The 27,501-nt window shown below is 44.9% G+C and overlaps 4 protein-coding genes across 4 annotated transcripts; 3 read left to right on the top strand and 1 right to left on the bottom strand.

Annotated features, from left to right (window-relative positions):
- Window positions 1–120: 120 nt before the first annotated feature.
- Window positions 121–887, top strand: N7508_006109 (siderophore iron transporter-like protein mirB; the record flags this gene model as incomplete). The annotated part of the gene is made up of 2 exons (XM_058464175.1): window positions 121–338; window positions 395–887. The coding sequence occupies 2 exons, from the start codon at window positions 121–123 to the stop codon at window positions 885–887; spliced, it is 711 nt and encodes a 236-aa protein (XP_058318028.1).
- A 5,948-nt stretch (window positions 888–6,835) lies between these two features.
- N7508_006108 (heavy metal translocating P-type ATPase) lies at window positions 6,836–10,721 on the top strand (the record flags this gene model as incomplete). The annotated part of the gene is made up of 2 exons (XM_058464174.1): window positions 6,836–7,184; window positions 7,249–10,721. The coding sequence occupies 2 exons, from the start codon at window positions 6,836–6,838 to the stop codon at window positions 10,719–10,721; spliced, it is 3,822 nt and encodes a 1,273-aa protein (XP_058318027.1).
- Window positions 10,722–15,260: 4,539 nt separating this feature from the next.
- Window positions 15,261–16,098, top strand: N7508_006107 (uncharacterized protein; the record flags this gene model as incomplete). The annotated part of the gene is made up of 3 exons (XM_058464173.1): window positions 15,261–15,617; window positions 15,686–15,865; window positions 15,928–16,098. The coding sequence occupies 3 exons, from the start codon at window positions 15,261–15,263 to the stop codon at window positions 16,096–16,098; spliced, it is 708 nt and encodes a 235-aa protein (XP_058318026.1).
- Window positions 16,099–18,223: 2,125 nt separating this feature from the next.
- N7508_006106 (ulilysin) lies at window positions 18,224–19,879 on the bottom strand (the record flags this gene model as incomplete). The annotated part of the gene is made up of 4 exons (XM_058464172.1): window positions 18,224–18,633; window positions 18,706–19,287; window positions 19,345–19,798; window positions 19,865–19,879. 4 exons carry the CDS (start codon window positions 19,877–19,879, stop codon window positions 18,224–18,226), a joined length of 1,461 nt encoding a protein of 486 aa, XP_058318025.1.
- Window positions 19,880–27,501: the final 7,622 nt, after the last annotated feature.

The raw sequence follows: 27,501 nt of genomic DNA, 5'->3' as shown, positions 1-27,501 counted from the left end.
TTGACAATATCTCATTGTTCCGATTCTCAAACACTGTCACTCAAGTTGTTTATCAACTGCTTTTTTCGATTTTCAATTTTGCTTCGGGACTCAGAACCTTGCCAAAAACAAACAGCCATCATGGAAATTGCTATTTCTCGAACAGCGGAGTGCACTTTTCTGGAGGATGCCATGCCTCCTTCCCAGCAGAGCCAAGAAAACAAAGCCAGCATTATGAGGGACACGAATCATACTGGTGGACATAATATCTGCGAGTCTTCTGTTCAATACGGTGTTCAAGCAGCCCAGGCACTGGCCAGTACCCTCTCACGAAGGGAACTCATTGTGATCTACCTTCTGTAAGCACTACATTGTTCCACGATCCAGCGTTTTAGCATTCTAACAAAAGGTACAGCATCTGGGTCGCCATGTTTGTCTACGACATGTCTACAGGAGTCACTCGGCTTCTGAACCCCTACGTGACAAGCGCTTTTGAAGAACATTCTCTGACTGCAACCACCTCGGTCATCGCCAGCTTTGCAGGCGGAATTTCTCAAATCCCTTATGCCAAGCTAATTGACGTATGGGGACGTATTCATGGCCTTGCTGTGATGGTTCTCTTTATGACTGTTGGTACGGCGATGATGGCAGCTTGTCAAAATGTTGAGACCTACTGCGTCGCACAAGTTTTTTACAACATCGGATCTTACTGTATCTCGTTCAGTATCACACTATTTGTTGCTGATACCACGCCTCTTCGCAGTAGGGCAATTTTGATAGGGTTCACCTCATCCCCGTCAATCATCACAAACTGGCTACATGGCCCTATCGCGGAGGGTATCTTGGATAGAATTGGGTTCAGGTTTCATGCAAACTGCTGCTTCTTCCTAGCGAGTTGGTCCCGATGAGTTGGTCATTCTCCTTTTTTGTGTACTATCCTAACTTTAAAAAAATACCAATATACTACGCAACGCAGCATTCACTCTTGACTGCAGGGCAAAATAGGGTCTATACTCACCTTTTGATCCACTCATTTTGCTTGTCAAAATTACGAGAAGATAAAACTTAGTTTCCCATAAGCAGAGCTTATATCCATCCAACATACATAACATAACGTATCACCGTATATAAACAAGTAAGTCTACTCGTTTAACGCGATATAGCCCTCGTCACAGTCTAATACGGTGCTTCTTCGCGAGATCTCTTGAGATCGGGTTCTATAACATTATTCCGTCGGGGAACTACTGTTCTGGCCCTATAGCTTTAAAAAGCCTTGATCGCCTCCAATTCTCACACTTACACTCGCCCATTTAGTTCTCAGTCGATCGCGTTTGTTGCGTGTGTCTTCCAGCCGGACCCGAGTACAATCGAGCTCAAACCCCAGTTCACAATTGGTGCCCTCTAGTTGGCGGATGTTTGCTGTAAAGCAGAGACCTAAGAATCAGGAGCTTTGGCAACCCCTATTGAATGCCAGTCTATATAGAACCCACTTCCACTTAGTGGTCTCATAATTCCATTTGACTTTGTTCTATTCCACTCCACCAAGGCTATGTCTCACCTGATGCTGGTTGTACCGTACGGAGGCTAAGCTTAGAAGGAAGCTAGTAGAATTTTTATGTAACAAGATAAATTTGGATGCTGAAAGTCGCAGATTTATACAACAAAACATGCTATGCAAGGTTTCCGGATTTCATACTTGCCGAGTCATCTTGAGTAGTACGACTTAGTACCCGCCTTTTCCTGTTGGTGAGGCGTTTTTGTTAATGGCCAACCTATATAGCAGATATGCCGAGAAGAGGAAAGAAAATAATTAATTTATTTTAGCAATATCTTTTTACAAGGACGCTGTGGAGCAAAGGGCACACGCAAAATTTGTATAGGCATCAGTTCTGGGCTCGATACCTTATCCGAAGTTCAAGTTTTCTAGTTCAAGCTTTTTAAGTCAAGCTTTCGCCGGGCTATGTACTTACAAGTAGACCACCTTTTACGGGGTTGTAAATAAAAAAAATATACAGTTTACAGGCTTTCCAATATCTACTATGTTTCCTTAGAAATCATTTAATAAATGCATTGTAGTTTTTAATTTGAAAAAGATACTTGACCCTAAATTATGACGTAGTCGTTTAATTTAAAGAGGACTAAGAGTATCTTGTTACACGCTAGTTAGCTCCCACTAGCTTGGCCCCCTTTGCCACCCCACCCGCCGCCACCGCTCGGACACCGCTTGTGCACCGCGCTCATGTGCACTCCTTTTCTTCCGCCCTTTCCTATGACATTCAGGAACACCGGGGACCATATGAATTTCTTGTGGGAATCATTCATTTTCTTGTCTTCTTATATCAAGGCATTCACGAATTTAAATGAACAAGATTCCTCCTTATTCTCCTCATCATAAACGACAAACTTCAACGATCAACCGGTCTTCTCATCAAGGCAATTTCCTTCAATATCGCTGTATTCGCCTTCAAACAACTTATTTAATTCATATTTCCTTCGATTAACCGCCTAAATAGGTGCTGTGGGCCAGAAGAAATACACATTCGCAGCGGCCATCACGGCGTTTGTAAGCCTAATAATGGCCCCCGTGGAGCTCATGATCTCTCATTTTGATGGTATAGCAATGCCTCGAGCATTGGAGGGGGCTTTATCTGGATTGTCTAGGACTATATTATGCCTAGTCAAGCTACCACGGGGTGCATTGCGCTACTTATTGGTATTGGTGCTATTATCAATGCCTATGGCAGCGCTTGCATATTCGATACATTAACTCCTATCAAACGTGTCGTGTATGAGGTTAGCTACGTCCATATTACCCATAAGGGCGTTACCCATAGTTTTGTTTTCACTTCGGCTCTTTATTATGATTGGCACCATGTGCATGCTACTGATCAGCCCATAAATCTAACGATGAGGATGCTTCCTGATGGAAGATTTCATGCTCGCACCGTCGAATTCAGCGCTGTGAACTGCGGCGACAATTCTCCCGACAATAATGCCACCAACCAACCCGCAACTCGATCGGGATCTAAGACATCTAATATCAAAGAAATCGATTTCGCCTGGTCTACCCGGAAGGGATGGTCATCAAGGACAAATACTAGGCTCAAAGGAGCCGTGTCTGGTGCAGAATACTATGTTATTCACCATCGGGAGTCTACTAGTTCTGCTCTAGTGCATACTCGACTGACGGTACACAATTGCTCATGTTGGTTTCAATTTCTATGGCGAAAAATACACACCCAACATGCCACCTGCCTATTAATTGAGTATTAACACAGCTAATCAGAATTAGTCAAAATCTGCTTCTCTATAACCATACTCAAACTTCAGCGTGCTAATCAATTTCAAGTCATTACGAATTGATTGGACGATATTTGGGTTAAAATCTGGTAACTCTGTGACGTTAAAACAGGACAAATATCCTGGAATTGCCCTCTCTCTTTTAGACCTCTTGTTTGTCTCTGTGTTAGTAGAAGTTCTTTCAGGGCCTATATATATAGACAGTCTTCTCCAGATAGCTCAATCAATCATGCTTTTCGCTAGATAGCTAATGTTTGCATTGTTTACAGTCCCATGGGAAATGTCAAGGTCTAGCGAGTGTAACTATCCAAGTCGCTATTATATAATAATAAGGATAAGGGATATTGCTATTTTTGAGATATTGTAGCTGATTATAAATATAAGAAGGGAAAGGTCTAACTTACACAAATTATAAGGATTCTATATAGACGCGACCGATAAACGAAGGATCCCTAGGGGAGTTAATATATCGCGACTAAATAATTATATTAAGCCGCTAATTGGATAATAGGGGCTTTCTTACAGGCCAACCTATTAAAAACCGCGAGAAACTATTAATAAACCGAGAGAAACTATTAATAAACCGCAATAAACTATAACCAACTATAACCTATAAGAAACTATATAACACTATTGATCATTTTTCTACTAAAAATCTATAACGTATTCGATAAGCGAGCTGGCCACCCCATGCGAGCTGGCCACCCCATCAAAAACGCGCCGCGTAATTAGACTGTCTCTATTCAACCACCTACCATGCCGCCAATTCGCTCTCAATGCTCTCAAAAACGTGTAGAGCAAGAGGGTAGGATCTTATTAGCTATTGAAGCTATTCAGAAACAAGAATTTAGCTCTGTACGTAGAGCTGCAGCGGTTTTTGATGTCCCCCGCTCCACGCTCTCGGCGCGTCTTAATGGCATCACCTATCGCGCCGAAACTCGCGCCAACAGCCATAAATTGACTGTTTTCGAGGAGGAATCGCTTTATAATTGGATCCTCTCACTCGACGATCGTGGAGCTGCTCCTCGGCCTCGTACAGTACGAGAAGCAGCTGATTTACTACTTAAAGCGCGCGGGTCAACTCCACCTATTACTGTCGGCGAAAAATGGGTCGAAAACTTCGTTAAACGGCACCCTGACCTCTCTACTCGATTCTCGCGATCGTACGACTACCGGCGGGCTCAATGCGAGGATGAAAAGGCGATTTTAATGTGGTTTAACTTCGTGAAAGCTACGATCGAAAAGTACGGCATTGTCGGCGACGATATCTACAATTTCGACGAAACTGGCTTCGCCCTCGGCCTTACGGCTACTGCGAAGGTTATTACAAGGAGAACGTACGGTCGGAGAGCCGTTTTGCAACCTAGAAACCGCGAATAGGTGACCTCAATTGAAGCTATTAGTGCGGGAGGGTGGGTGCTTCCGCCATACGTCATTTTCAAAGGCAAGGTCCTTATAGAGGCATGGTTCAAGGATACCAACCTCCTATTAGACTGGCGCTTCGAATTGAGTAATAATAGATGGATAACCGATAAAATAGGTCTTAACTAGCTCCAAAAGCTTTTTATTCCATCGACTACAAGCCGGACGAAGGGGAGGTATCGTCTTCTTATCCTCGACGGTTATGGCAGCTATCTTACGCCTCAATTTGACTCGATTTGCTCTCAAAACGATATTATACCTATCTATATACCGTCGTATTCCTCTTACCTCCTACAACCTCTCGATATCGGCTGTTTTAGGGTACTAAAACGGGCGTACGGGGAGCTAGTAGACTCGTAAATAAAGCTTTGCATTAGTCGTATCGATAAATACGACTTCCTTATAGCTTATCCTCGGGCCCGGAGAGAGGCATTTAAGCCGGAAACTATTCTTAATAGCTTCGCAGCTGCTAGCATCGCTCCTTTTGATCCGAATCGCGTGATTTCGAAGCTAAATATACGCCTTATTACTCCTCCACCTCCTCCGAGTCGAGGAAGCGATTCTAGCCGCAATTTTACGCCGAAAACCCCGTATATAGTGAAGGACGTACGCCGGCAAGCTTCCTCTATTAAGAAAATGCTACAAGAGGACCCCTCGCGCGCCGAAAAAGCCTTTGAGCAGATCGTGAAAGGCTGCTATCTAGCTATACACGGCGCTACGATTATACGCCAGGAAAACCGCGAATTACGTGCCGCCAATGCGAAAACAACCCAGAAAAGGAAGCGTACGAGGAAGCGAATAGCTCATAAAGGTGGAATATCGGTTCTAGAGGCTATGTCAATAGTTTCAGGACCGGAAATAGTTCATGAAGCTAGCTTAGGTCGAGATGGAGCTGTATCGCCGACGCCGAATCGGACCAATAAGAGGAGACCACAACGATGCAGCCTCTGTAAAAACCTAGGACATAGGAGAAATAGGTGCCCGGAGATGTCTGAATAGCTTCAATTTTACTGAATTTATGTTGTGGTTGAAAAATTCAATAATAATGGTAGATTTAATAGGTGGGTGGCCAGCTCGCATGGGGTGGTCAGCTCGCTTATCGAATACGTTATCAGAAATTCGCAATGTATTAGGGTCTTAATAGAGCAGACTAATTTTATAGCACCTTTTTATTAAATATATATTCTTGCAATAAAACATAGAAGAAAATCTAATACCTAATATTTTTGTAAGAAAGAGGTCTAGTGTTTACAGGATAGAGCCTGTCAACTAGGTAAGATCAAAGATGTCTCGGAACAAGTGGTATTGCAAGATGTACAGAGACTGATTCTTGGGGAACTCCCAGGTTCACCAAGAACGACTTATTTAACATGATCAAAAGAGGCGATGAATTGTCGCTGACGACTCTACAGGGATGCGCTGGCAAGAAGCGGGGTAGTCCATCGGAGTTGATACTGGTGTGATACATGTCCCCATGGAGTCCGTGACAGAAAGTCCACCTAGACTAGGAGCTGTGGACGTACGTCCAATGTGGATCCGCATCCACAGCCGTCAGTGCGTGGCCTTAAGTCAACTATGCTACATCAGGGGACCTAGGACCAAAGGCCTCGTGGCCACAGCTCCCCAACCACGGACCCACATCTCCAGGCCTAGGACACGGATTCATTGCACGGTTGGCTTCGTGGCACTCGATATGTGTCTAGCCTGGCGAACCACACATGCCAGAAGACGCTTTTTCTAGATTTACAGGGGCCCCACAGCACCCCAACGTAGGATTATCAAAACACAGATCTCCAAGAATACAGTATCGAAGACATCCAAGAAGAGGGACGGTTCATTGATTATGTTACCAACCCTAGCCCTTGTTGATACAAATAGTACAGTCCCGCCCAGGTTCGCCTCCCATCTGGCACTGACAGGTCACGCATCTACGATGAATTGCCCCTTGCGCACCGACGATACCCTCTCCCACCCAGGCTGGAATCAGAGCCCACCACACCCCATTCACGTGCTGACACCTAATCCCCGGGGCCCCAACCCAAGGGGCTGACTTCTTAGGCTCCAAAAACTCAACTTTAGCAACAACTCAAGATCACACAAATTTAACAAAGAACCAGAAATTATTTATTTCGCAATGGGATTCACCTGTTGCGGCCCATCGGTTCCAGCCCCTGAGCGTGACGTCACGTCGAGCGCGGCTAAACCTGAGGAGACGAGCGGTTGCAAAAATTCATGCTGCGACGGCGCCAACGCTGAGCCTTTCAAGGAAACGACTCCGGGTCAGGAAATACCAAACCAGGAGAGATCGGATGGTTTCTATTCTCCTGGTATATGCGCCGATCGCGAAACTGAAAATGATATCGACGTGCCGGACTGTTGCCGTGGCAAAGTCGGCCCATGCTGCGACACGTCTTGCCTTGACCGCTTGGCTATGCGGGCGTCCGCGATGAGTGCTGCCCCCGACTCAACCGGTCAGCCCAATGGTGAGTAGCCGCTCTCCAAGGATGGCACTGAAAGATTGCTGATTTACCTTGGCTTCTGATGCAGCTTCCGACCGCAAGACATGTAATCAGAACACTCTCTCTGTCCTCGACCGCTACGGTGCTACTCTACAAGCCTTGGGATGTATTTGCCGCTCTCTTATCGCTATTGGCGAGGAAACCTGCTGTGAATTCCGCGAGCGCCATTCACTGGGTGGGAAGCAAGGCTCTAGTATATCATCTGCTAGCTCCCCTCTTCGCCTTTCACTGGATTCCATGAGAAGCAACCGCTCTCTCACTAACGACCAGACCCAGAATCCTTCTCGCTTGCAAAGGGTCTCCGGTGAAAGCGCCAGGTCTGTCAAGAACCAGTCCGCCGATGCTTGCATCATCTCCATTTGTTCAAAGGACAACCCCACCACAGGTTCTCCCACTCAAAGTCAATCTTCGATGTGCTGCTCCGAGGGCAAATTAATCAATCAACTTCCGACAAAGAGCAATCATGCCGCCTCTTGCGGCGCGGACGACAAACCAATTCAAGAAGCACCAAGTAAGCAAACGTGCTCATCTTCTTGCTGTTCTGGGAACGAGCCCACTACGCTTCCATCCAACGAGGTCAACTGTACCAAATCTTGCCATTTCCTTGAGAATTCTGCAAACCATCCTGCCACCAGAACTGGAAACCTCGAATTTTGCCGCTCAAAGACCGTTCGTATTGACGAATCTGCCTCCAAGATCGGCTGCTCCAATTCACATCGTCTCGGAGACCACTCAGACAAGGACAGCGACGACAAGGGACCCTTCGCGGACTCAAGCTGTTTGAAGATCAACCCCGTTGTTGAACCTCCAACTAGTGCGTGCGTAGGATCTTGTTGCGGAACAAGTAAGAACACGATCACCAAAGAGCCTCTTATTGCCCACTGCTCCGGCTCTTGCTGTAAGTCATCCAAGCAGGATATCGTGCAGACTCCGAAGACTAGTTGCGCAGAATTTTGCTGCCCAGGAACCCAGCCGGTCAGCCCTCAAAGTTCTTGCGCCGATGCTTGCTGCTTCTCTGCTGCGCCAGAACCTGGCCCGGGGATTGACAAAGCCCTATTTCAGGACGTTACCGACATAGAGAACCAGGGTACTGGCAAGGAATCTGTTGTCCTCAGCATTTCCGGCATGACTTGTACTGGTTGCGAAACAAAGCTCAAACGAATTCTTGGTTCTGTCCCCGCCGTCGAAGACCTGAAAACCAGTTTGGTTCTCTCCCGGGCCGAGTTCAACGTTGATCTTCGCCTTGGGTCGGTGGAGCAAATAATGAAGCATCTGGAGCGGACGACCGAATTCAAGTGCGAAAGAGTCCAGAACCATGGTTTTAGCCTAGATCTTATTGTCCCCGATGACCCCTTGAAATTGATTAGTCAGCCTTGGCCAGAGGGAGTGATTGACACGGCTATCGTGGACAAACAGACTGTGCGAGTTGTGTTTGATCCGAAGGTGGTGGGAGCTCGAGACTTCACCGAGAAGATTTGGGGTCCGCCAATTGAACTTGCTCCTCTACGCGGCGATCCTTCTCTGGAGGCTGGCAACAAGCATGTCCGCCATGTCGGCTATATGACCTTACTCTCTGCTGTCTTGACCATTCCGGTCTTGGTTATGGCATGGGCTCCGCTCCCTGAGAGGGAGGTGGCATATTCCTCGGCTTCACTCGCCTTAGCCACCATCGTTCAAGTTGTCATCGCAGGGCCTTTCTACCCTAAGGCCCTAAAAGCTCTCCTTTTCTCGCGAGTGATAGAAATGGATCTTTTGATTGTTTTAAGTACCACTGCTGCCTACATCTTCTCGGTTGTCTCCTTTGGGTACCTCATTGCCGAGAAACCCCTTTCGACCGGTCAATTTTTTGAAACAAGCACCCTTTTGGTCACCTTGATCATGGTTGGTCGGTGGGTTGCCGCTCTTACTCGTCAGAGAGCTGTCGAATCCATCTCTATCCGGTCCCTTCAGACATCGACAGCTATCCTTGTCGACGAAGAGAGTGGAAGGGAACGTGAAATTGACACCCGCCTTCTTCAATACGGCGACACCTTTAAAGTTCTCCCTGATACTCAAATCCCGACCGACGGTACTGTCATTACTGGGTCATCCGAGGTTGACGAGTCTATGCTCACTGGTGAGTCTCGACCGGTGGAGAAATATCCCGAGTCTGTGGTAATTGCCGGGTCTATCAATGGACCTGGAGTTATAACTGTTCGACTCAATCGTTTACCCAGCGAGAACACTATCCACACTATCGCTGCCATGGTCGATGAAGCGAAACTGTCGAAACCCAAGCTACAGGATCTAGCGGACCGGGTAGCAGCCTATTTCGTACCGATTATAGTGGCATTGACGATCATCACGTTTGTGATTTGGGTTGCAGTAGGCGTGACTATTCGTGGATATGATGGATCCGAAGCTACAATTCAGGCTATAACCTACGCCATTACTGTCCTCATTGTCTCTTGCCCCTGCGCCATTGGACTGGCTGTTCCCATGGTCATCGTGATATCCAGCGGAATTGCAGCGGAAAGAGGTATTATTTTCAAGTCGGCAGATGCAATTGAATTGGCTCATAAAACGGCGCACGTCGTGTTCGACAAAACCGGGACCTTGACTCGGGGGAAACTTTCCGTTGTCGCGCAGGACTGTGTTGACGGGGATAAACTCCCGATTCTTCTAGGCCTCATCGAAAACAGTCGACACCCAGTCTCGGTTTCTGTGGCTTCTCACCTTAAGGATGCTGGGGTTATTGCTTCGACTGTTCCCGAGCCTAAGAGCCTGACTGGTAAAGGCGTTGAAGCCGTCTTAGGTGGCCAGGGCCTTCGAGCAGGCAATTCTCGCTGGTTAGCTGTATCGGACCATGAGCTTGTGCAACTAATGCTTGCTCGAGGTTACACTGTCTTCTGTTTTACAATTGAGAATGACTTCGTGGCGGTCTATGGCCTAGAAGATGAGCTTCGACCTGACGCTGCAGGGACAATTGAGAACCTGAAAATGCGTGGCGTCTCGGTGCATGTGGTTTCTGGCGACGATGACGGAGCTGTCCAGATTTTAGCGTCGAAGCTTGGCATTCCCTGCAACAATATGCGTTCTCGAAGCTCACCTTCTGACAAGAAGGATTACATCCAGAAGCTCCTTGACGATGGCACCGGTCGTAAGGAATCGGTTGTTGTGTTCTGCGGTGACGGCACGAACGATGCCGTTGCTCTTGCGCGGGCTACGATCGGCGTCCACATGAACGAAGGTACGGATGTCGCGCAATCCGCAGCGGATGTGGTTCTTATGCGGCCTTCTCTGGCTGGCATTCCCACCATGATGAACGTCAGTGGGAAGGCTGTCAACCGCATCAAGTTCAATTTTACATGGAGCATCGTGTACAACACTTTTGCTGTTCTTCTCGCTGCGGGTGCCTTCGTGAATGCGAGAATTCCCCCGGAGTTTGCGGGGCTGGGAGAGTTGGTGAGTGTATTACCAGTTATTGCTGCTGCGGTGCTCCTGCGCTGGTCGAAGATCTAAGCAAAGAGCACTATTAATGCACGGGTAACAGCGGCTGAATTCCCGAAACTCTCATTAGCGTCCGAATGAGATCGTAGTTTTCTGACCATGGGCTGCGAGAGTCTCTGTCAATCGAGTTCGAATCTAAGTCGCAAAATGCTGAATTCCTGTCCTTATAGCTATCTAGTCTGCTTCCGTTTTGGACTCAAGGAAGCTTTGACATACTTTGTTCCATCTCCATATATCCTATTCGGTTAGGTGTAGTTGTCGACTATCACAATCGGCGAGGGGTCAGAGTAAATGATCCACACTGTATCGCATTCCAGCCAGCCAGCATGCTTAAGCAGATGAGTGTATTATATCACACTCAATGAATAACGAAGGATAGCGATCGAGACAAATTATGCACTCTATTCGTGAAACTCTTCACTCAAGATCTTCAATGTCGAGAGCGCCTTATAAATGACCTTTTTGTTCCCTTGTTCAAACCTTGTCAACACACCAGTCAAGAAGTCTCTTGTGTGTCTCCAACATGGAAGGCGAGCCTGGGCGCAACTGTATCTTAGGTGGTACGAGTCCTGCGATACCACGCGGCTTGGTGTCTTCACCGAGTTTGTTTGGTATCTTAATGGATCTCTGTTCATTTTTTTGAAACAAATTCTCTGCCTAGCAAGAATGTTGACCGTTAGGACGTCCGACTGGGGCTGCGTCTTTACTCTCTTGGCTTTGCCCCTTTGATGTTTGAATTGACTGATTCTGTCGCATATGGTGCCGAAGTGAGGTATAAGCGCAAAGGAAAACGAGTCCGAAGACCCCCACGATTACGCCAATTGTAATACCGGCAATGGCGCCACCACCAAGATTGGGACCTTTACCCTTACTACTTGCTGGGATAGGCAGTGCAAGAGATGCCATTTCAGCGAGGCCCTAGGAGGAGTGCGTCGGAACTAAAATAGTAGGGTATCTTGAATATTCTCAAATATAATTTTGAAGACCGGTGATAGTTGTTCTCCAATTTTAGCTTGGCAAATTATTAGCGTGTCGAGCCGCCCACGTCGTACAAAATATGTATCTATAGGGGGTTGAAGTATTTATTTTGGAATCTGAGATCATAAGTCGGGTGACCGCTAGTCAAAAAAGCCGAGGTTGACATCTCGGAGTCAGCATAAACAACCTGAACCGGGTAATGTCAATCTAACTAGTGTGCCAAGCTCCTGAAGTGGTAAACGTAAGCGATAGCCTATCAGCAATAGGGCATTAAGCATAGGAAATGTGCAAAGAAAGACGACCTGATGGTATAGAGATTCACAATCAATGTGGCATGATCAAAAAAGACGGGTAAAGGATAGCTCACACCCCATGTCTTCTTTTTGACTGCAATTTTTGCAGGAAATTCTTGATTTCCACAGGGGGAGACGTGCTAGAGTCATGTTGAGAGTGAGTAAAGTTGAGTTGGCCAAGGAACGTTGGCTGGCTGTCAAATCCCTCACGGCCTCTGAATTTGAGGCTTTGTGGTGCATTGGGAGCTACTCAACAAGCAACGACAGGCTCATGTTTCTTGTTTGATCATCTCATCTGTGAGCGACCCAACGTTGGATCAACAAAGATTGCCTACGATCTCATCCTTAGGACTGGTGACCTATTTTTTATTTACCTCGTTTCAGTGTTGGTTGTGTTGAGCGAACCTTGGAGCTTGGCTCTACATCGACTCAAAGTTTCTGAACGTATAAACATCATTTATACATTTTGTTTCGGTTTTCTTTGATTTTCTTGTTTTTATTCCATCTTTACCCCTTTAGTCTCTCAAAAAAGGCCTTCTTCGAGGATGGAATATATGTCGGGTTTCAGATTGTTGTGATATCAGCATTCATGCCTCCGGGTCCTGTGAGACGCTTATATCACATTGAGGATTCATGGGAATGGGCCAGCTAGAGCAGTAGTGGACCTTTCATCGTTATTAACAATTATGTACTCCTCTGAGGCCTCGCTTATTGTATCTTATCACCAAAATAGGTGGTGATACACTTGATATAGGGATTCAAACTTCGACAATCTCGTTAACTCGGATTAGACTGCGCCAAAAACCGCAGTTGGGGGCAAACCTTGCCCCCAAAACCCAAACCGCATTGGGTGCGGTTTCAAACCTCTCAAACCGCACCAAACGACAAACCATTGCGGTTCCCCAATGGGGCCCCAACAAAAACCATATTTGCATAAAATTGCATAAAGTTTATAAATAGCTCTTTAAAGTAGTCTAGAAATCGATATAAACCAATAATAAACCAAGTACGTGATTTAGCGCTTGAAGTTTGCCTTTTTTGACAACCTATTAGGGCCCCAAAAACCATTGCGGTTTGAACCTAAGAAACCACAAATCGCAGTGGTTTTTAGAACTAGTCCCAAAAACCGAACCAAGTGCGGTTCGGGTCGGTTCGATTTTGCGGTTTTGCGGTTTTTGGCGCACTCTGACTCGGATGCTTTCTGCAGCACAGCGTGTCTAATCGTACATCTCAATATGGGGGTGTAAAAGGTGGTGAAGATGATGTCGTTGAGGATAAAGGTGGAACCAAAGATATATCTTAACTAGAGATGCCTGCAAAACTGGTTACTGAGCCTACTTTACATTCTATGCGCTTGGTCCGGCGGCAAGTGACATGTTCTGGCTGTGGGGCAAAAGGTAATATATATTCCGAATGCCCTACACGTGTTGAATGGCCAAATCTGTGGCGTTATTGTGGTTTTATCAGTTGTTACACATTGAAGGGTTTCAAAATTTTGTTGGGGTCGCTCGCGCGACTGTGGATCACGTTAGACCTAGAGTCAAAACTCCAGTCCCGCACCCCACTTTTCCCTGCAGAGGCCTCAAAAATCGTTTCGGGGCATATTAGTGTATCACCCATATTTTGCGAAGAACTGATGAAATTGTCACCCGATCCCTAGCCTATCTCGTTTCCCTTGTGTTATCCGTCAAAAGGGATCATACTTGCACTCGCACACTACGTAAATCCCTGCTAATGCAGCGTTAGGGAGAAATCTGCCCGAATTCAGTTCGTCGCCCTGCATAACATCAATTCCATCACGCCGTGATAGTTAAATTAGAGAAGCTAGGCTCTTACAAATAGTCAGCCGAGGAAAAATTGTCTGCCGGAAAGCTTCTAGTTCCCGGGCAAAACCATCCCCCACCTAGAAAGTAGCGCATATAGCCAATGCGTCAGCAAAGAGCTGTATACGTGTCTATCTGAACATTAGAACCATGAAACATGACTTGAAGTTGAAGTATTTCTAAAGATAGCAGCTACCATATCTGCAATCTGCATTTGCATCACATATCCATCCTCCATGTCCACCAATTTTACATCGCCTCACTTCCCTCCAACCCAAACCTCAACCTCAGTTAATTCCCCTTCTAAAACCCAGGCTTCAGCATCCGATCCTCCTTCCCATAAACACTAACATCCTTAACAATGGTAATAAACTTGCGATGATTATATGTAAATTTTACTTCAGCCACAAAACTAGTCCTTTGTCACGGGCCTGTGGACTCTTCAGGTTCCAAGAGAAATGTATGTTTCCTCTGCAGGTTGCTATGTATTTACTAGTCAAACGCATGTTTCAGGAAACATACCTCCGTCATTAGCGTCAGGGCGGGTACCTAGATAACATGCTGCCTATTTCATCTATGTGGAATGTGACTTCTTTTGATTTCCTTCTTTCAATACAAACAAGTTGAATATCTTCACCTGAATAATATTCACAGACTTCTGTTCTGTTCCGCAAGGGTACATTTGTCCTTGAGTTGACTAATTGACGACCTGATATCAGGCCCTTGCTATTCTGTGGGTCGGTCCCCTGTCAGCAAGTCCCCACACCCCACACCGCACGTCTGGAGACGAGGAAACTTCTGAGTCATCATACATCATTCCGCGCAAAGCTGCAGAAGTTTTCTGTTGCTCTAATGGCTTACATATTGAAATAATAATATTAGTTGTTTTGGTCGAATTAGAACCAATACATGCACTAATTATTTACTATACTTAGATATTTATACCCTGGGCAAGATAATCGTTAATTTGAATCCATACTAGAAAATCATGATTGGTCTCCACCGGATCAGCCGGACCGAAAAGCATTCGGCTCCCCACTTGGAGGATCTGCGGTTTGATTACCCAAAATAATGCGGGGGAATTCCGGAAAACGGCATAGATCTGCGTCACATAACAATAGCCTGAAGCGGACCAGCCATCTATACTGAGACATTTTGGCTTCGCCCTGATTTCAACCGTTTCAGGCTAATTAAACATTGTTCATCTTCCCGGTCAAACTTGACATGTGTTCCTTGATACACTTGTTTTGACACTAGGTCAGATTCTGTCCCCGGACCAGAGGAATACGCCCCTTGCCCCAATTATGGAGCTTTGCGGAAACAAGGAACGGTGTTGGACTCCTAAGTCTGGTTGAATATTTAAATAATCCCCTCAGTTCCCCAAGAAATGCATTCAATTCACCACAGAACCAACATTGCGATCGCATATAGCATCCTTTGAATTTTCTTCGAGAAAAATGCTTTTTGTTCTTATCGCGCTTACTATACTTGTCAGCAGCAGTCTAGCTACTCCACTGAACGCTGACCATGAGAAGCGTCAAAGCTGCCCTAACGTACATGTCTTCGGTGCTCGCGGGACCACTGTGCCTCCAGGGTACGGCTTAACCATCACAATCGTCAATGAGATTCTAAGTGCCTATCCTGGCTCAACATCCGAGGCAATAAGTTATCCTGCATGCGGTGGACAATCCTCCTGCGGAGGCGCTAGCTATTCTAGCTCAGTTTCTCAAGGCATTCAGGCTGTTGCGTCGGCTGTGAATACATATAACTCGAAATGCCCTCAGACAAAGCTTGTCTTAGTTGGATACTCCCAGGTTAGCTATTAGAATTGCCACTTACATTTACACTAAAACTCTCTAACTTAATCTAATCTCTATTATAGGGTGGTGAAATTATAGACGCGGCTCTATGCGGCGGTGGTGTCCCCAATCAGGGATACACTAACACTGCGATCCCGTTGTCTTCTTCGGCCGTGAATATGGTGAAGGCAGCCATATTTATGGGTGATCCACTGTTCAAGACTGGCTTATCGTACAATTTTGGAACGTGCACTGCTGGAGGTGTAAGTCTTTTGCCCCTTTCCTACCCACTCTTAAGTGTTAGTCTTAATGATGAAAATTTCAGTTCGACGCCCGCCCGGCCGGCTTCTCATGCCCGTCAGCCAGTAATATACAGTCGTATTGTGACGCTGGTGATCCGTATTGCTGCAATGGCAATAACGCCGCAACTCACGCGGGTTATATAACCGAGTACGGATCGCGGGCGCTGACTTTCATCAAAGACAAGTTGTCCTAGGGTGTAACACAGAAGGATAAATTATATTCTCTCACAGAATGATCCAGCATAGCTTATTGCCAGCACCATAATGCCGAGGATCTTGTGATTTGAGGCTGGTGCAGATCAGGCACCAAGCCGTACCATTAGAATTAATCTCGAGGTGTCTTATACGAAGAATAAAGTTGATTTACAATCAACTTGATCTTCCCTTTTTGTATACATAGCCTCATTTATTCCCTCTAGTTCAGTATAACCAATTCATACCGAAGTACAACAGGTTATGAGCCCTAAGCTTCTAGCTTTTCATTTAAACGTTCCCGATTAAGCCTCCTAATTTGAATGCTTGTGTAATCTCATTTGATCTTGCGTCAAATTTTTTATGTGTTCTTTTTGAACCCTCTTGATTTCACCGTGCAATCTTCATAAAATTCTGTTTAAATGTTATTATTCAGACGCTTGTAGCCTTTTGGTTGAAAAATTCTGATTTAAACCATTGTGAGTTCTTATTTCAACGTACTTTGATTAAGAGATCTGCTCTGAAGGCTTGATTTAATCGTGTTTGAAAGTTCTTCTTAGACAAAACTGGAGGACGTTTTTGGTTAAGACACGGCCAAGGATAGTAGGCCCGTTTGGAGACACTTGGTAGCGTAACTTGTGAGGATCGGCACTATATAAGCATCAAATTGAGTACTATGGAGCCATTTTGCTTTTTAAGAACAGTAGTATCAATTTCATATTCTCCTACCTAGCTGTAGTCTCTGCTGCTTAAATATCTACCGGAACTTTTCAAAAAGTACGTAGAACTCGATGAGAGGCTCTATACCTAATGTGGAGTGGAATACGGAGGGGTGACTGATAAGTGGGGTCTGGGAGAATTTGATTGTTTGTCGTCTTCGATATACTCTTTCTTCAATAAGCCGACCTCGACGCTTCTGGCAGCCTGGTTTTGAAGACTCACTCGAAGGCAATTTCTTTACCAACGAGAATCTTCATCAAAACGCTTCAATTCAAGCGTTTAGATATTTTCATTGAAACTTCGTGGTAAGAATGTTCTGATTTAAATGCTTCAACGTTATTATTTAATCTAGTTTGGTAAACCCTGATTTGTTCAAATGTGATTTGTTTAACCGTTCTTGTTCAAAGCTTCCTCGGTTTGGCCTATCTCCTTGTACGAATTGCTCCGGTTGTCATAAACGCTATTGTTATCAATGATCTCTTCATCCTCAGTCTTGGTTCTCAAATGTGTCTATCACTCGTCACTATTCTGTAGCATCTTCAAAGCTGCTTCTTCATTAAAAGTAAAATTTGTCAAGTGATATTTCCATCCAAGGACCCTAGGCCACGGGCTCAGGATCCTGGTTGACAATCTTGGAAATTCCAAAGTCTTGCATAGGTGCATGCCTAGGTGATAATTTAGGAATATGCCTTTCTTGAATTGGGGAACTCTACCGAGCATCGACCCCGGGAACATCAAAGCGATATATAGTATATACCTAGGTATTAAGGGGCACTTATCCCAAGCTCTCTATATCTATGGAAACTAGAGAATAGATAACCCACGATGCTAACTTCACCGATCTTTTCCTCATAATATACTACAGCCCTAGGGCTTATCCACGTGTGCGATAAGTATCTTGGTTTCTCATGCCAGGTGTCGATAAGGTTCAACAGGATCAAGTTTTATGCCAGTATCAAGACTAGATATATGTAACATCGATTGGCGGACTCGCGTGATAACTCCGGGGATCATATTGACGTCCTCGAACCAGGGAGGGTAGGAAGAGTCCGAGCAGCTCGAGTTGTAGGCGACGGAGGCTCGTGAGACGAAGCTCGTCAAGGACCATCCTTTTATGCTATCGATGACATGTGCCTGTGGTTCAATGATGAAAAGTGACTTCAAATGAAGTGTAGAAACTACTGTCTGCTCCGAACATCAATAATCATTTTACAAGTTTAAGACTCGAGATAGACATGAGCCCAGAGTGAAAATTAACATGAATTAAACAGGTTTGCCAATTTTGAGTAAGTAATGAAGCAAAAGCACTTTTCCATCTGCAATCCTCAATCATACATGTCCTTGAATGAAGAGTCCTCCAGACCCTTCATCCGTTATTTGGAATCCAATATTGAATTCGGATTGAAATCAACCGGCAATTATGTGCAATTCTGTGCTATTGGTGCCTGTGTTGCGTTTCTTGATGGCAACAAGATCGGGGTGTCCATTCCGGTCCCAATCGGTCATCGCAAAGTCGAAAGTTTTGTCGGAGTTGTGAAGGGCCGTACTTGTTTGTGCTAAGAGACTCTGATAGTTTGAAACTCCGGAAAAGATAAGTGTTTCTGTGCTGTTTGTTCCAGTGTTGGTCTTTTCAATGACTATAAGATCAGAGCGGCCGTCGCCGTTCCAGTCGGCCATCGCAAAGGCAAATGTTTCATCTGTGTTGTGAAGGGCGGTACTAGTTTGTAAGATGAAGCTCTGAAAGTTTGACGCGCTAGAAAGAATGTGTATCTCAGTGCTATTTGTACCAGTGTTGCTCTTCTTAATAGCGACCAAGTCTAGACGGCCGTCGCCGTTCTAGTTAGTTATCGCAAAGTCAAAGGTCTCATCTATGTTGTGAAGGGCGGTACCAGTATGTAAGATAAAGCTCTGAAAGTTCGACGCGCCAGAAAGAATATGTATCTCAGTGCTATTTGTACCAGTGTTGCTCTTCTTGATAGCGACCAAGTCTGGACGGCCGTCGCCGTTCCAGTCAGTCATCGCAAAGTCAAAGGTCTCATCTGTGTTGTGAAGGGCGGTACCAGTATGTAAGATGAAGTTCTGAAAATTCGATCCTGCCAGCGAGGCCCTGGGCCCAGATAGAGTTGCATCCATCCGGGCGACTTGACCTTTGGTAAACATGACCGTCGTAGCATCGTCAGAGTAGTCCATATAGTTCATGAAAAGATCACCATTAGGGCCATTCCTACATGTGATATGTGGGAACGCCGGTCCTCCACGGTTCGGGATAGCCTGGTTTGGGGTGTCATCGCAAAGGTCTGTACCGGAACAGAGTAATCCAGCGCCCCACCCATCGTCGTCCCCCCATATGTGTAAAAGGTTAAGCCAATGGCCGATTTCATGGGAAGCAGTACGACCTAAGTCGAACGGAGAAGTCGCTGTTCCCCCCTTTCCGAAGGCAGTATGGGAGATTACTACCCCGTCGGTCGTTGCTGAGAGTCCCAGAAATTGAGCGAATCCGAGCAAAGATTGAAGGCCACCTTGCTTACAAACCCATATGTTGAGGTAACGGTCGCTCGGCCACCCATCTGTACCGCCCTGGGCTGTAAATTTCATCCTTTGATCCAGTGGGTCGGTAGCGCTGTTGTGATCGAACGATATAATTGCCGTCTGAGTACGTGTTACCCCGACCGTTGATTTGCCTTCTGGATCTCGTTTCGCTAGGAAGAATCTGATGAGAGGATTGCCCACCAACGGTCTAAATGCGGCTGGCACCTTGCTCAAGTCAGAATTTGCTGCGTTGAAGTCATCATTAAGAACGCTGATCTGACTGTCGATTTGCGCCTGACTGATGTTCTGTTCTGGTTTGTTCCATACAACATGGACGACAAAAGGAATTTGCGCGACTGCTGTCCGCAAAGAAGGTGACTCGCGGGCAACAAGGTTGAACTGCTCCACAAACTGTCGGGCTGATTTGTATCCGGGAACCGTAGCCAGCAGATGCTGGTGGAGTAGTGATGTTCCACACTAGTTGTGAATGGGCTGCTCCGTGACTTCAGATAACACTACATGTGGGTCGGACATGTTGTTATGGGAGTTTTCTTAAGTAGGTTAGAGCTTGGTATTGAAAGATTTAAAGTGAAGCAGCGTTCACTGCAAGCCTTGTAGTTTCAGACAAGCGGTGGAATAAATTGTGAGAAAGGCCTGGACTCGAGCAGCCACTGTTGTTTAGCTTTAGCTTTATACATTTCACAACTCATTTATTATCGTAGAACAACTCTAGGTGTCATGTTTACGTAGAATGGGCTTAGAATTTAGTAGTACAAAGTGTTAGACATAACAGAATAATAATCTCAGGTGGTCGAGACAAACCATATGGCTAGCTTCTGGATTTATGACCTAATACATTTGACACGGGCAAATCTACTACTGCTAGAAGCAATGCGCCACCAAGACCCAAGGTCTTGGTTGCAGAGGGATGATGGCTCCTATTTAATTGTGACACGTGGTTGGTCAGAAGACTGGTGTAATTGATCACCAGGCGTGGCCACCCTATGATCACATAAGGTCAAACGTAAAGCCGTTCGTTGGAGGTTCATAGCGTTGGCAACCACAAGTAGGCCAATACTAACAGGCTAACATACCAATGGTATATTGTGGCTGAAGTACTATATATGGCTATATGGCTTGCCATAAATCAAGGCTCTTGACATGTGAAGCTAGAGGCTCTAATCCCAAGATACATTTGGGAATGCACTATCATAAAGTGATCGATCAGTGGTGGAAGCTTACCGCTATAACCGCATGGTTTCGGCAGGCTCCTTCAGAGTACAGGGATTGTTATGTTAAATTCCTAGTGTGTTAGGATAAAACTCCCAGTCAACCTCAGGATACGGCGTATTGACTAGTACTCGACATGTTCAATTAAATAAGTGTTGATTGAAATACGAGGATCCGTTGAGAGATCACCAGGGGTAATCATACGATGTGTTAAGACACTGTACTTCCCAGTCAATCCGACTTCAGGACAAATTATATAGGGAAATGGGCTGACAATGAATACGCCAATCTCGTAGGATCCACAGTGGTATCCTAAAGTCGACAGTAGCCTCCCGTCATAATCAACCAGCCGTACCGTGCTTCCAGGTCCCTTGGTACTAGCCGATACGCATCGCCTTAAAGATCGACATAAATCTGTATTATTACTTCATAGTGGGTCCCATAAACCTCACTACGTGGTAATGTGGTTCCATTTTATCCTCAATCAACTGATCTACGTGGCTAGATACAAAGTGGACCTACTTCCTCGGTGTTAGGTAATGAATTTCTAAGACGCTCAAGAAAAATGTGTACGAAAGATTTCTGACTTAGGTCCTTGGCACATCCTGCCCAATCATTTGTAGTATCGTCCACCAAGGCATGGTTGTAAAGTAATACTATCCTGATGAACACATAATGACATGACAAAAGTATGGTGTACTGTTCGAGAATCCTAGCGCTATTAAGATTAACACTGATACGTCACCTAGATGTGGAAGAAAGAGTAGACTTTGATTGCAACACGTAGCCGATTACACTTATTCTGGGTCATCTGCGGCACGTCAGTATAGTTTGACTTTAAGCTATTACCCATTTAATACCGATTGGTTACATACAAGTAGACCTTGACATTTCCCATGGGAGTTATGGGAATTCCCATGGGACTGTAAACAATGCAAACATTAGCTATCTCGTGACTTGTATAAATAATGCATTTCTTGCGGTTCCGAACGGTATTTTATTTACAATAGCTTTTTTCTAAATTAAAGATTGAAATGGGGATGGCACGATGGCAGTCTGACATAGCAGACGGGTCGATACTAATGAAGAGATCACACAACCACTCCCATGGCCTGAAGGCGTAGAGAGCGGTCCCTGAAGGTGTAAATCGTACCGAACCTGATGCTATATCATGAATCAAGAAGTTTTGCGAGTAACTGTAGTCATATTGAGGTTGTTGGATCATGCTCCTCTCTCTCTGTAGGAGAAGACTGCATGTCTCTTGAGGCATCATAGATGCCTCAGGCCATTAAAATACTACTGTCACGGGATTCACCACTACAAGATATACTAAATAATCACAAAACTATGGTCAAAATATATCAAAAGTAATAAATATTTGTTAGTCTCAATACTCGCTAAAACACCTTTAAATTACCGTATTTTATTATAATAACTCAGCAATTTATCCATTATTATTATGAAAATAATGTATAGATGGGAAATTTTGTTAGTCCCATGGGAGTCCCACGGGAATTCCCATGGCGGGACCAATTTTTTTTTTTACTCCCATGGGAGTGGGTCCACGGGACTAGACCTCTGTAGGAACTCCCATGGGACTAAGTCCCATGGGAAATGTCAAGGTCTACATACAAGCGGAGTGTGACTTGGCCGAGGAGGGGAACCGCGGATGGCGAAACCACGGACGAATTAAGCACAAGGTTGCGGGCTCGGATGATCGACATGCGTGATATGACGTTGACGCCACCCGAACTTGGCGGCGGTCATCCGCTTTAGACGATAAAACTTTAATTAACTTGAGGGCAAATCAGGTTTAGTACTCTATCCCTTTGTGTTAGCAATTTCGTAGTTAAAGTTCCCCACCGCAACTGAATCAGTAAGCCCAAGAACATTGGTTGGCTGCTGTTAGAGGTACGGAGCCCTCTGTTACGAATACGCAAATATGCGGGAGTGAAGACCCAATTCAGAATGCCGGTCCCCATCGACGCTGAAAGCACCTGACGGTTGTTTTATCTTGAATTGTGCGCAATGTGTAAGTGGCCGTTCTCTTTGTTTGTGGTGCAGTGCCGTTTTGAATACAGTCCGGTCGGAGAGCCGCTGACTCTGCACAAAAGACCTTGCGATTTGCCTATCGCGTCCATCTGTCAGGACCCTCGACTACTTATGTGTCAACAATACCCTACGAATACTGCATGAAACCGGAGATACTATAGATCCGATGCCAAGGAATTAGTCATTATACTAGGCATAAATAGCTTCGTAATAGGGGTAATACAACTCAGAGCCATTGACATCTCCAATTGGTCAGGGAAAATACAGGAAGTCCGCTGGATTCGACAACCCTACTACGAAAAAGTGGGCAGAATAGGGGAAGGCGGTGTCTTTATATACCACATTTGGCGGGCGGTGGGACCAATGACCGGCCGTTCTGCCGACAGCAGTAGACCTCGGCAAGGACCGGGTCCGGTCCCAACTTTGAGGACCGGGACCGGACCATGCGGTCTTTGGTCTTTTTTCAAAGTAGTCAGGACCGCACCACGGTCCCCCGTGGTCCTTTGCGGTCCCCTATGCGGTCCCCCGCGAATTCATAATTATGCCAAGACCTTCCTTGTTTGACCGTATAAACTGATTATTCAGCCACGTTTTTTACTGTTATTTAACACTGTTTTGGTATCTACACAAATTTTGATAATGAATCAGGTCTAACAATCAATAAAATAGTTGAAACTACCTTGTATCTGATTTCATGAAGCTTGGTATTAAGTTAATTACCAATGAAATTTCAATTTCGGACTGTTGTGGTTGATATTTTAGAATTTACTTCTGATCATGCAAAGATATATATATTTTCTACACAGCAGCACTTATACGCTTAGGAAGAGTTATGACTATTAATATCCCTAGCCTAGATTTCTGACGGCCGTCAGAATTTAAGCCTATCTATTGCCTGGAAACTGTTGATATCCCCACTAGATTTCTGACGGCCGTCAGAATTTGAGCCTATCTATTGCCTAGAAACTGTTAATATTCCTACTAGATATCTAATAGCTATCATTATTTAGGCCGATTAATACGCGTTGGATATAGATTATTTGCAGGATCTAATAAGTTCTACCGGTTCTTGCGGTCTTTTGGCGGTCCGTTAGCGGTACTTATACGGTCTCTATACGGTCCTCGTGGTCTTTTGGCGGTCCTTGCGGTCTTTTGGCGGTCTATTGGCGGTCCTTATGCGGTCCTTACGGTCTTTATACGGTCCCCGCGGTCTAAGACCGCATAGATCTAAGTAGAGTGGGTCTTATCAGCTAATTACGGTCTATAATCTAGTCTATTCTATCTAAAATCATCTATCTATTATTTTCTTGAATATGAATACCCCTTAGGATTCTTTTGCCTAGATAAAAGATAATAGTATGTCTTAACCATCACTCTAAAGCCACACTACCCACTATCTATTAATTATTCATCAATATATCATAGAGCCACGTATCCCAATTCTCGGATAATTATCCCTTATCTATCTTTAAGGACAACCTAGTTGATACACTCTCTTTCCTTATATCTAATAAGCCATTTAACCTAGACGGAGGCGTAACACTAATATCTACTCCTAGTATGGCCTTCACACGACCGGTAGTACCTATCCCGATTCCATGAACTCTTAAGCGTGTTGGTCTATTTGGCAAGAAGAACTATATCCTTTGGACAGAGATATTTAACGAAGATTTTGTCGCTTGGTAGCTGAAAACCGAGTATGGAAGTGCAACAAAACGGAATATCTTTGATAGTAAACGGCTAGCAGGCTCTTAGGAACACTTCTACTAGGTTACTGCAATCTCTGATAGATCCCCTAAGGTGATATATAAGCAGTGTGATTATATCCTTGCTTATCCTATAGACCGGCACTAGGGAATATCTACTATAAATAGGCATTTCTCACAAGCCGCTACTTGTCAAAAGGGAAGGAGTAAGACACAAGATATTAGAGAGATGATCTCGAATAGGGTATAAATACTATCTACAAGGCTTACTTTATACTAACTTATATAGTTCTCTATAGACAAATCTTCCCTCCCGCAAACAGGGGTTTTCACCGGGAGCTTGGATAGATAGGTTAACCACCTTTATTGTTGCTCTACGCCTACCATTCTAGCTTATTGAGCACCCTGAATTTCGCGCCCTTATCGAAATAGCTTCCTCTGCCCTATCTATCCCTGAAATACCTAGTGCTAGGACTATCCGTCGGTATCTTCAGGAGACAGTCAAGGAACGTCAGGATTCTCTGCTTCAAACCCTCCTAGAGGGCGCTAAGCTTTCTATAGCATTAGATTGCTAGACCTCCCCTTTTTGTCAGGCGTTTATGGCAGTTATAGGCTACTTTATCGACCTTTAGTGGAACTACCGTGAGATCTTACTCGGCTTTGAACCTCTTCGTGGCTCCCACACTAGCGCCTATCTTAGTAGTATCCTACTTAAGCTACTTGAGAAGCATCAAATTACTAATCGTGTGCTTACGATTACTACCGATAATGCATCGAATAACGGTACATTACTAACTACTCTCGAAAAGGCTGTTTTGTCTCTTAAGCTTCTAAGTAGGCCTCGCCCATACCCGTGGGTAAGCGGGTTTTACCCGACCCATACCCATTTCTTGGCGGGTTTTGGGTCCAAAGTCTATACCCGAGGTCGGGTATGGGTTTTGATAGTCATACCCGACCCGACCCACGGGTTACCCACGGGTTAATAAACAGTGCAAACATGGAGAATCTCGTGACATACACAAATTGTGCATTTTTTTGGCTGTATTTATATGTATTCTGCTTATAGGTAGTCACGTTTACAGATACTAGATAGCAAAATAAGTGTGAATAGCTTCAATTTCATCAAAGACTAATACTCTATAAACTGATCGTCATAAACCCGTGGGCGTTTTCGAGATCTTCCTGAGACACGCTGTTGGGTCTTAGGTAGGGGTACATCATCCTCTTCTAGCTCTTTATCATCCTTACGGCCCTCAGTATCCTGTTGCAATGCAATACTCCTTCTCCTCTTTCCAAGAGAACGTTCTGAATGACCTTGCACAGCTGCTTCGGTTTAAACAAGAATAATAACCGATTGTGTATCATCCTCGTTCCCCTCCTTATTATCACTAATTGGCTCAATTGTATCTTCTAGCTATTGTCTATCTAGACTATCTCTCTCCTTATGATCCGCTTCTATATCGCCTTCAGAAAAGTACTCCTTCTAGACAGCAATCACGTCTTCTTGGACCTCAAACTCGGTCGTGCAACGATACAATATGATTTCCTGAATTGTTGTAGCTTTTAGTAAGCCGCGACGATAGTAACAGATATCCCGCGCTATATTAAATAGCCGCTCAACGCCCGCGCCAGTCGTAGGAATCGAGAGAATATCTCGTGCGAGCTTTGTAAGTATAGGAAATATAGCCTAGTGCTCCTTCTAGAACGCGCGAACTAGCATAGTAGCAGTAGTTGCTAACGAACATTGATTAACCTAAGTTTGACAATATAAAGACTAGGTATACTTACCACTATCAAGATATATTGTAAGTTCGTTCTGCTAACAAGCTTGAGATACCTGGTTGAGGCTAAACATTTGATCAAGATCTAGGCTTAAGCCTTGCGTAGTAGGCTCTTGATCACTGCTAGTTTGTTCTTTTAACCGACGTTGCTTATACGGTTCAAAGAAGTCCTCAAAGCTCTGTCGATATCGAGTCACTAACTTAGGCCTACCACCCTATTCTCTACTTCGAAAGAACTAGAGTTTTAGGTGCGGAGCAAGCATTGTACCAATAGCAAAGATATCACTATGGATATCCTCCGTCTTACTATAGTACTGCCTTAACTTTTCCTCGGCTACGCGGAGAGCAGTGAGTATAAGCTTTTTCTAGGCGATATTCTTCCTTACAAGCTGCCTGATTGACTTTTTAAGATGATCAAAGAGCTTATTGTAGATTGCAAAGATTAGGTGGATAGTGATATCCTTTGTCTTTGATAGTGCAGTCGTAAAACGGAAGAATGGCTGTGTAATTAGGAGTAGATAATTAATCTGACGCTATTGCTCATAATCAAGCTAGAGGTGGGGATAGCCATACTTTGAACAGAATTCAATTAAGTAGGATTGTAGTCGTTTAGCTCGGCGAAGTATTAAGAATGTCGAGTTCCAGCGCGTACAGACGTCCTATATTGGAACAAGAGCGTTCGAACCCGTCTAAAGAGACAGGAAAGCTTCACGACGTTAGGGGCTCGCGTTAATAAAGATCGCTAGGCCCCGAAGCTAATATGATATTAGAATTAGACATCTACTAGATTAATTAGGGGCGAACCTTGTTTAGAGTGTCAATAATCTCCCTTTTCTGATGCCTAGCCCGAACTAACTGTTCCTAGGATTTAGTCCATTCGGCCTAGGTAGTGTTGTTCTTTGGTTCTGCCTTCATCTATCCGAGAAGTTGCTTCAAACTTAATTATATAACGTAGGCCATATATAGAACTCGAATGATTGCTATACTATTACCGAGATCAAGAGACTGAACCGATTCTTGAATACTTGCCACTAATATATTATTGTTTGATGCATTATCGGTAGTGATGGTAAGCACCCAATCGGCCAGATTATGATTCCGTAGAAGCTGAAGTAGAATAGCACTAAGATTAGCACTAGAATATGCTCTACGAAGTGGTTCAAATCCAAGAAGCAGCTCTCGATAGTTCTAGTCTTTGTCAATGAAATATCTAGTGACTGCCATGAATGCTTGGGCAAAAGGGGACGTCCAATAGTCAAGGGCAATTGAGATTTTCCTATCTTCGGGCAAGCTCTCGAGTATTTTCCGATAGCGTTCGAAGACTGTAGTGCGTAGTCGACTCCGTGCTACCTTTGCAGACGGAATATTGATATCCTTAGGAGCTCTT

Source organism: Penicillium antarcticum (assembly GCF_028974205.1).
Source record: "Penicillium antarcticum strain IBT 31339 chromosome Unknown utg000006l_segment0_segment0, whole genome shotgun sequence".
NCBI classification, from domain to species: domain Eukaryota; kingdom Fungi; phylum Ascomycota; class Eurotiomycetes; order Eurotiales; family Aspergillaceae; genus Penicillium; species Penicillium antarcticum.
Note: the sequence above shows the minus strand (reverse complement) of the source record. Positions and strands in the feature narration are given on the sequence as shown.